Source organism: Simochromis diagramma, unplaced genomic scaffold, assembly GCF_900408965.1.
Source record: "Simochromis diagramma unplaced genomic scaffold, fSimDia1.1 OVJJ01000315.1, whole genome shotgun sequence".
Lineage (NCBI taxonomy): Eukaryota > Metazoa > Chordata > Actinopteri > Cichliformes > Cichlidae > Simochromis > Simochromis diagramma.
Window position 1 is genome coordinate 236,445 of NW_024386863.1, and position 10,261 is coordinate 246,705.

Below are 10,261 nucleotides of genomic sequence, written 5' to 3' on the forward strand. Positions count from 1 at the left end.
CTATAAAGTACTTCCATAGATTTCATGGTGTTTTAGAAGAGTTCATTTGTCATAGTTGTCAAATGAAAATATTGACCTAGTTCTGTCCATTGATGTCATAAGATGGTTAGCTTAGCATGAAAACTTTAAATGGTAAACCTGCTATTAAATACAAGTACCTCTGTGAGGTCATCAATGAACACTGAAACTAAGATCAGGCGCAGCAATGCAAAGTGGGGAAAAGACTCAGTGAGAAAAAGCCGTTTGTTTTGTTTGTGTGCAGCTGTGATCAGCTGAACTCACGTCACAGTCACTGTCAGTTCAACAACATGTAAACAGATGTTACTTGAGCTCTGTGGCTGATATCCACACCCTGTAAAGCTTTGATGTCTGCTAACCTTGATGCACTCTGACCACGCTCTGCACCAGTCCAACATAGAGCACCTCTGTAACCTTCACCACAGTGTTGTAAACTAACCAGTTTGACCTGCACTGACCTGTCTGATACTTTCATGCAACCTTTGAAAAACAGATTTTACCCGTCGGCCTCCATTAGCATGGTGGTCTATCTGGGCCGGAACAGCCACTCAGGTCCAAGCCCAAATGAAGTGAATCGCACAGTGGTAAACATCACCTGCCATCCTGGATTCAACTCGTCGACTCGTGAGAACGACATTTGTCTTCTGAAGCTGTCGGCTCCTGTCAGTTTCACAGACTACATTCGGCCGATCTGCTTAGCCTCACAAAACAGCACCTTCAACAATGAGACCAGCAGCTGGGCCATCGGCTTTGATTTCATTGGTAAATCATAAAATGTTTATTGTATTTTACAGCATTGTGTTGGACTCTTTAGAAAAGCCTGATGTTTAAATTCTCTCCAACTAGTAATCAGCAATAACCTGCAGGAGGCAAAAGTACCAATAGTGGGAAACAGTGAGTGCAAAGCCAGATATCCAGGGGTCCCAGACAGCATCATCTGTACTGGAGAGACAGGTTCATATTTGGTGAGCACAAGTTTATTTCTTATAATCTGTTGCTGACAGTCACTGAGATAATCTCACCTTTAGTCACACTTTGGTTTGCTTGTTTTGCTGTAATGGACCATAAATATTCATATTCATGTTTATCAAAGGTTGTTTTTTCTAAAGCCTCTAATTTATTTGATGAAACTGATTCCTTTAAACGAGCTGTCTGAAACTTTCTGTCTGTGGAATCGTCACTTTCATTGCACCAAAGCAGCTGAAGTGGATTCACAGTGGTTCATGTTTCCTAAGTGGACAGACTGATATCCATGAAGTGTTACTGACTGTGTTATACTGGGACGATCAATTTATTTATTACTTAATTTATTTCAGCAGTTTGTAACAAAACTACCAACAAAGTTCAAACTTTAGTGGGTGACAAAGGTCGACCTCTAACAGTTACACATCTGTCCTGATAACTTTCATCAATGTCTTTCCACAGTTTAGTTTTGGGGCACCACTGATGACTCAGAGTGGATCCGTCTGGCTGCAGAGTGGACTTCTCATTGTGCCTGGATGCTCTGAACTTCCTTCAACCTACACTCCTGTGTCCCAGTACCAGCAATGGATCAGCGACACAGTTACAGGGACACCACCAGGCTTTGTTACCTTCCCCTCCCCAGACAGTTCATTACAAACCACTGCTCCTCCCACCACTCCTCCCACCGCTCCTCCCACTTCCCCTCCCACTGCTCCTCCCACCGCTCCTCCCACTTCCCCTCCCACTGCTCCTCCCACTTCCCCGACATGTGTGGCTGTGTTTTGCAGTGGTGAAAACCTGATCCACTTCACTCACTTCACCTCACTGTGTGTTCTCGTTGTGTTGCTCCATGTGTTTGCTGCAACTGTTGGAAACTAGATCAACACATTTACTCAAGTTCAAACATGAAGAACTTTACCTGACATGTTACTTTATAACTTTAGGAACCTTTGATTCCACCTTATTTATGCACATCAGGAGGGTTTTCTTATTAGCAAAGTTATTATTTTTATGTGATTATTTTCTCCACACATCTGTCTGTATTTGCTTTACTGTCATTATGAAATGAAGCCTTCTTACATAATTCTGAGCAGTGAGATGTGGTTATCACACACTTATTTCTGTTGTTTGCTCAAAATCTTAAACTAATCTATTAAAATCTTTGAAATCTTCTTTTGTGGTGGAATGTTTTGTATATTTCCCATCTGTCCTCAGACTGTGGTTAAAGGTAACTACACTGCCTATACCACATGCAAAGAAGGCAGGAAGTAGCACTAACAGGTCTAACAAGGCCACTACTTGTGCTACACCAGTGCTACACGGACACTGAGGGAGTTCTCTCACACACAGGTAAGTGAACATGTCTCGTTCCTCGCCCACTTAGAATAAGACACTGCCGAGACAGAGAGTGTAGTGGTAAAGAGAACGGCAGAGAGACGCTGAATTTAATCCTTTAAACGATCTTATGCTAAACACGCCACCTGGAAATAATTTAAATTTAAAAATAAAGGCAAAAGGTGATTCAAATGCTCTCCAGCTTCTTGGTGAGGGAACATTTACAAGGTTTATTTGCATGACGCACAAACAGACACAATTGAAAGGTACAAATGTGCATGACACTGATTCAAACGTGGTGCAGATGTGTGTCACAGGCTGATCTGGCTGTAGGCTGTGGCACTTGGCCAGAGGTGGCGCTGGTTGACTCGACTCCATGTTAGTGCACAAAGTAAACAGCTCGCTGTAGTTGTGAAGCAAAAACGCTGAAACCGGAGAAATAAACCGTGCGAGGGGAAGGATAACGACGACAAGAGTCTCCCGATCGTTTACTCTTGCTGTCCCGTGAACAACATCGGCGTGGTGTTACTTGTTTGCTGTTTTCGCGATCGCGTCGCGCGTGAGGATATCACCAGGTAAACTCGCCACATTTTTATACATTTTGTTGTTCAACAGCATCAAGACTGACGGAGTGTGTTTGAGACAACCTCACAAGTGTCACAGGTGACACATTTGGCGTTTTCTTGCTGGTTTGTCGGTAGCAGCTCCTGAAACGCAAGACTGCCACACATCTGTTCGACCAACGCCAGTTGATCTAAACGCCAGTAGATCTGGAACACCGGAAGTTACTAAACTTCATGAGTGTATGCACTCACTCCAAGAAGCGTATAATTATAAATATCCATATAAATATGCTACGATGAGATAGCTGACTTCATCTAACTAGCAAATGTTTTCCAGGCTACGCTGGGTTATGCATACACTCCAGCCAGCTGAGCCGCGCATGACTTGAGGACGCGGCCGGGAATCCCGTCCGGACCAGTAGCTTTGCGCGCGTTCACCTTCCTGAAGCACCTCCGCACATCCTCCTCAGACACAGTGTGCGCGCTGACGTCATCCGCGGTGCGCACACTGTCCGGTCTCATGGTGTTCGCTGCGTCGAATCTAGCGTAGAATACGTTTAGATCCTCACACAGAGAGGCCGTGGTCTGCGGTGTGCTGGTTTTCCCTCTAAAGTCTGTGATCGTGTTTAGTCCCTGCCACATACTCCGAGGGTTGTCAAACTGTTGCTCCACCCTGTCCCTGTACTCACGTTTGGCTGCTTTGATCGTCTTCCGGAGTTGGTAATGTGCGTGTTTGTAGTCCGATGTGTTCGCGGAGGCAAAGGCGGTGCTCCGTGCCGCCAGTGCTGTGCAAACATCTCCGTTAATCCAGGGTTTTTGATTTGGGAAGGATTTAACTGTTCTGGATGGGACGACATCTTCCACGCATTTCCTGATAAATCCACAGACTGAGTCTGTGTACTCATCAATGTCCCTAGCAGCCACGTGAAACATTTCCCAGTCCGCGTGATCAAAACAGTCCCGCAGCGCAGACTCCGATTGGTCCGTCCAACAGTGCACCGCCCTCCGGGTTGGAGCTTCCTGTTTCAGCTTCTGCCTATAGGCGGGCAGGAGCAGGATGGAGCGGTGATCTGATTGGCCGAATGGGGCGCGGGGGAGGGCTTTGTACGCATCCCGGAAAGAGGTGTAACAGTGGTCGAGTAGCCGGTTTCCACGTGTGTTAAAAAGGATGTGTTGATGGAGTTTTGGTGAGACTTTCTTCAGGTTTCCCTTATTAAAGTCTCCGGCTGTGATAAACGCTGCCTCTGGGTGTGCGGTTTCCTCACTGCTGATCGCGCTGTACAGTTCCCTGAGTGCTCGGTCAGTATCGGCTTGTGGGGGGATGTAAACAGCCGTAATAATCACTGCTGTAAATTCCCTCGGTAGCCAGAATGGCCGGCACTTAATCATCAGGTACTCCAGGTCCGGTGAGCAGAAGGATTTGACCGGGTGCACGTTCGCATAATCACACGAGCTGTTGTTGATCATGAAACACACACCACCGCCTCTGCTTTTCCCAGTAAGATCCTGTGACCTGTCCGCGTGATGCACGGAGAACCCCGGCAGTTGTATTGCGGAGTCCGGTACCTTGTCCGATAGCCAGGTTTCTGTGAGGCAGATCACGCAGCAGTCCCGCATCTCTCGCTGGAATGAGATCCGTGCCCGAAGCTCGCACAGCTTGTTCTCCAGAGACTGCACATTAGCCAGTAATAAACTGGGTAACGGTGGTCTGTAAGTGCGCCGTCTCAGTCGAACCAGAACGCCAGATCTTCTCCCTCTGCGTCGGCGTTTGCGGCCTCCAGGGCCAGAGAACAAAGGCGTCTCAGGTGAGATGAATGGGGGGTCTGCGAACGCAGCGTCCGTGTTGCAAAACTTGAACTCCGGAAAGTTATAAGAAAGACCGTCTTTTATGTCCAGTAAGGTTTGTCGGTCGTACACAAGGAGACAAGTGCTGCTCGTGAAAAAATAAAGGAAAAGTAAAATTAAACACAGAAGAAAGCCGTTGCTTGGGGGAGCTCGCGACGAGGCTGCCATACTCGGCGCCATCTTGAAATTACTATTCAATTCAATTTTTCAATTCAATTCAATTTTATTTATATAGCGCCAAATCACAACAAAAGTCTCCTCAAGGCGCTTCATAGATACAGAGAAAAACCCAACAATCATATGATCCCCTATGAGCAGCACTTTGGCGACAGAGGTGAGCCTGCCGGACACTGGCGCCACTGGGCCCTCTGACCACCACCAGTAAGCAAACATGGGGTTAGTATCTTGCCCAAGGATATTTGGCATGCAGCCAGGAGGCAGCCTGGGATCGAACACCGACCTTCTGATGAGTGGCTGACCTGCTCTGCCACCTGAGCTACAGCCACAGTACAATGTTGCTGTTGAGGGGTTTCTGCTGCTCCTGCTGCTGATAGTGCTGGAGGGCAGGGCTGTGTTGATCTGAGACTGTAGACATTAAAAAGTCCACAGGAGAGATGGTAGCTGATTAAACAAGTGTCATGAGATAATAACAAAATGCAAAGATTGGTGACAGCGCTTGGAACCATAAGGCAACGAAAAACTGTGAGAAATAATTTAGGTGATTCACTCTTTGCTTCTCTTCTTCCTTCCATCCCATCATTTCATATATCACTCTGCACTTGCTGTCTATCTGAGAACAAGGCACAACTTGCTATTGCAATAAACTATAATCTAATTATCCACACCTAACAACTCCAGCACTTAATCTATAATAAAATGATGACAGAAAAATGTTATAGCCCTGCCTTTAGTAGCCTCATACAGCTCCTACTGTTTCCTCCTCATGTCCTTACCAGCCATGTCTGCACAATGTTATATCATGAGTAATATTTTTTTTAAATCCAGCTAAATAAAACACACACATGCACACACGCACAGTGACATTTTAGACCTTCTTCAGAATACTGAATATACTATGGGCATCATGGAGCTGATCCAGAATCCTTACATTATTATTTATTACTAGAGCTACAATAATAAAGCAATGAGGAGGGGGAAGTAATAAATATGAAATAATGTCATTATGATGATTCCATTTGTTTCACTATCCACTCTGTGCAGGGCAAAGCTTATTACATGTTTAAACTGTAGAGATACAATCTTTTTACTGCTGTAAAATCCAACTTTTGTCTTATTTAAAATATAAATCTAATATAATCTGCTTCTTAATGTATGTTCTTTAAAATACAGCGTGTGTTTTTTAAAATATTATAATAATGCATAATTATGGGGACATGCATATTAGATCATTTTTTAGTGAAATATAATCCCTCCAGAAAGGCAGGAAAAGCCCGGAAACTTACTTTAAAACTAAATATGTTCCCTAACACGGTGACAGAGCTACAGACCCATGACAGCCTTACACAGGTAGCCAGCAGCTGTGACCAGCACTACCTGTGCAGTTAATAAAAGGACAGGTAATGTTTGTCGCGCTGTTGCACACACAGCACGCTCGTTTGTTTCAGTTCGTCAGTTGCAACAAGACAGCTTACCAACGTGTACGTAATAAGCCAATACTCCTGTGTGCTACACACTACAGTGTACGCTGTACACCTACTTACTGGTTTTGTCGCATCAGTCTGTGTCTCTGAGTTAACTTGTGTTTCTCCTACAGCTCCGGACCGCTAAAAATGCGCGTGCTCTTTGTGAGCTCGTTCCCGGCTCGTAACCAGCGCGTTCTGCCGTCAAGGGCGATCATTGGTTAAATGTGATCATGTGACTGATGCAAGCCAGATCCTTTTATTTAGCAAAACTGTGATTAATAGTTAAATATTATTGTTGAGGGGCACAGGCAGGACTCCGCACGCACACACACATTAAAAAATAATAATAATAATTTTTTTTTAAAAAAGTTGCCTCAACAAAAGGGCACTTTGGGCACCCATCAGGAAAGGGGCGGGTGCTCAAGCCCCTCTAGCCCCCCCCTCTGCACGTGCCTGTTTGAATGTGTTTTCCTCTCCCACTCTCACTACTGAGTCGTCCGCCATTTTTATGCGAAAAAGTATTCTTCTTGTTCTAAATTTACGCAAAACTACTGTCCTGTGTAACCCGCAATCAATTGTGGGATATGTTGGGCCACAAAGAATACACCAGACCCATCCTTTAAATCTGGGGAAAGGACACATCTGTCACCACATTGGGAGGACTCTTTGAATTAGGACGGTCTTCGTCGTGTCGCTGTGACATAATTGCCCACAAACGTGGCCTTCGAAGCATGCAACCCCTGAATTTGGACATAGCATGTGTATTCAGCCAGCGTCTCCCTCAGTCCTTTGTTGGGTCCTCCCTCATGGTTTTGTACCTCTCCCTGGGTTTCCCCTTGTGCTGTGATTTCACAGGTTTTGTCAGTCAGCAAATAAAAGTGGTTTTGAGTGTAACTCCTGTCTCCACATACGAGTCTGCATTTAGGTCCTTTTCCTGCACACAGCCAATTTATTACAGCAGATGCCATTTTTGTCACGTGTACCAAGACAGAGTAGAAGGCACTGACAACTGCTCTCTTTCATGGAAGTTCAACACTGTGACCCAAAGTGACTGCCAACACCCAACTAATTAACTAAGTAATTAATTACTTTTGAAAATAAGTAATCAATAAAGTAACGGTATTTCTTTTTTGGGGAAGTAATCAGTAATTAGTTACTGATTACTTTTTTCAAGTAACTTGACCAACACTGGTTCTGTTTATGCACGGGACCTGCTGCAGGACAGCAAGTCAGTGAAAGACTATGTGAAAGAAAGTAAACATCTATAACGACTGATAAATCAGTGTGGAGGAAGGTACTGTTCGCTCGCCAACGATCGGAAACGAACCAGAAACCAAGTTGAAAGTCTTTTGGATGAAATAGATGACGTGGTGGATTTTGATGAAGGAAACCACTACACCAATGAGGCGGCCCACAAGAAACTTGAAGAAGAAAGGCAAAAGAGGAGAAAGGAGGAAGAACTAAGAAAAAGGGAAGAAGAGTAGAGGATCATATTGAAGGAGTGGTGTACATTCCTCAGCCTTGCTTCCCTGGGATTATTTATTGCAGGAGCATACATTTGCTTAGCTAAACCGACTCCACTCCTCCTGGTTACACTATGAAAGCTGAGCTTTATTTTACTTGGTGGGATTTCTAGTTCTAATATGGTCTATGTACTTACTTACTTACTTACTTACTTACTTACTGAATGTTTGCTTATGGAGTTGCTATAAAACAAAAAGAAGCCCCCTTTCTGGTATTTTCAAAGGAAGGCGATTGTCTTATTCGTTCTGAAACTTTCTTTTGTCCCCGTGCTCAAAACCAAGAGAGAGAGAGAGAAAGAAAAAGATGGACTCTGCACCCCTGTGTCACGCTGAGGACAGTTTCTCGGACAGTTCCTCGGATGAGGGCACAATAGTACCCGACATGCCCGGTTACTATTGCCCATTGGAGAAGCAACGGAAAGACACCGAGCTTGAAGGGTTGGGCGTCTTCTTTATTCGTAGATACCGTGAAAACTGCGGTGTATCATCTACTCAACCTAGTGATCAACAAGTACCGAATGCAACGGGTGTAAGACCAATCACCCGTGCCAGAGACAACACGAGTGTCTGCTACTAAAGATGAATGCATGGACTAGTTTTTCCAGGTCCTGTTGAGACATCAGATCTTTTATCCTTGAAATATTCTTGAGGTGATAGTAAGCTGACTTTGTTATTGTCTTAATGTGTTTTTCTAAGTTTAGGTCTGCATCCATCACTACACCCAAATTTCTCGCCTGGTTTGTGGTTTTTAGATGTATAGATTGAAGTTCTCTGGTGACCTGTAATCGTTTTTCTTTGGCGCCAAAGACTATTACCTCAGTTTTGTTTTTGTTTAGTTGGAGAAAATTGTGGCACAACCAGTCATTAATTTCCTCAATGCATTTACCAAGAGCCTGTACAGGGCCTTGGTCTCCTGGTGACATTGTGATATATATCTGTGTGTCATCTGCATAGCTGTGATAGTTTATTTTGTTGTTCTTTATAATCTGTGCCAGTGGGAGCATGTAGATGTTAAACAGAAGGGGTCCCAAGATGGAACCTTGGGGAACTCCACATGTGATACTTGTCTGCTCGGATGCGAAGTTACCTATTGATACAAAGTATTTCCTGTTTTCTAAGTATGTTTTGAACCAGTTTAGTACAGTTCCTGAAAGACCTGTCCAGTTCTCCAGTCGTTTGAGTAATATGTTGTGGTCAACTGTATCAAATGCTGCACTGAGATCCAGTAAAACTAGGACTGACATTTTTCCACTGTCTGTATTCAGACATGTGTCATTAATAAAAGGCCCTGGGACCATTTTTTGGCTTTTGCATTTTTCAATTCCAAGCCATTTGCACTGTGTTGAATGGAATATAGCCAAATTTTCCAAAAAACAGTTTGTTAAAATTTTATTTTAAAATTTCAGTCTGACTTCCTTAAATTAGCTTCAGTGGCTAAGCTACAGAAACACATCCTCTAAAGTCCCTAGTGGTCGATTTGTGCCCCATTGAAACCCATTATAAACGCTATTTTTCATTGCACGATCATTATAACTAAATGAAGGGCCATCATCCAAGTGAAGGTGACATTTTGGAGTCCGGGCCTTAAAATTTTAATTTTTTTTATTTGTCCACCAGGTGGCGCCCTTTTTTCATTTTTGAGCATTGAAAAAACTCAAGATAAAAATTCACGTTTTGAGCGTGTCTTTCTGCTTTAAAAAGTGGGGAAAAAAGAGTGGTGTTGTGTATCACTATCGATGACCTTTATATTTTTTTTAAATATAAAGGTCTTTATGCCTTAAAAAAGAAAAAAAAAGACACAAACACACTTTTTTTTTCCAAATGTATTCAAAAGCTTTCAAAAGCATTTTCTCTCAGACGGCCACACTGCAATACGAACAAATTAAATATAAAAGCATGGACAAAAAACAAATTAAATTTTATTTTTCCCTTCAAAATCATTTTTTAAATACAGCTGCGGTTGAATGACCTATGACCTGGAAGTAGTCATTGATGGAAAGCTAAGAAACCGCGTTTCTAAATGGATGCGCATTGAGCAGAAAATGGAGCTTCTCTCATCTCACACTGTCTGGATCATGAAGCGACACAAATTATCTGCAAATTGTGAGTGAAGAGGAGATTGATGGGAACAGCCACAGGATGATTTCGACAAACTCATGGTCAATGACTTTGCTCCGGAAGCAGCGTACAGCCTCTGACTCACCGTGTGCCAAATGCGCACAGAAACTCCCCACGCTCGCTGTCGGAGGTACGAAAAGTGCTGATGTTTTCGTTTGAAAAAGTGAAAAATAAATATCGTTACATTACCATTGAGTTTGAGGGTTACAACAAAAAATGATATTTTTAAATTTTAAGTCGGTACGTTGACGAC

General features: G+C 43.5%; 1 protein-coding gene and 1 long non-coding RNA gene across 5 annotated transcripts; both read left to right on the forward strand.

Annotated features, from left to right (window-relative positions):
• The first annotated feature begins 63 nt into the window (after positions 1–63).
• LOC120733277 lies at positions 64–9,585 on the forward strand. Its single transcript, XR_005695773.1, has 3 exons — positions 64–478; positions 3,217–3,226; positions 9,570–9,585. It is a non-coding gene; the product is annotated as an uncharacterized LOC120733277 (long non-coding RNA).
• On the forward strand, positions 471–2,154 carry LOC120733265 (chymotrypsin-like protease CTRL-1). Of its 4 annotated transcripts, none has more exons than XM_040031348.1 (3): positions 471–786; positions 868–983; positions 1,444–2,154. In XM_040031348.1, exons 1-3 carry the CDS (start codon positions 492–494, stop codon positions 1,858–1,860), a joined length of 828 nt encoding a protein of 275 aa, XP_039887282.1. In that variant the 5' UTR covers positions 471–491; the 3' UTR covers positions 1,861–2,154. The 4 variants fall into 4 exon arrangements, with proteins under 4 accessions (XP_039887282.1, XP_039887283.1, XP_039887285.1 ...); XM_040031349.1 differs by having other exon boundaries at positions 471–780; positions 865–983; XM_040031351.1 differs by having other exon boundaries at positions 471–772; positions 872–983.
• Positions 9,586–10,261: the final 676 nt, after the last annotated feature.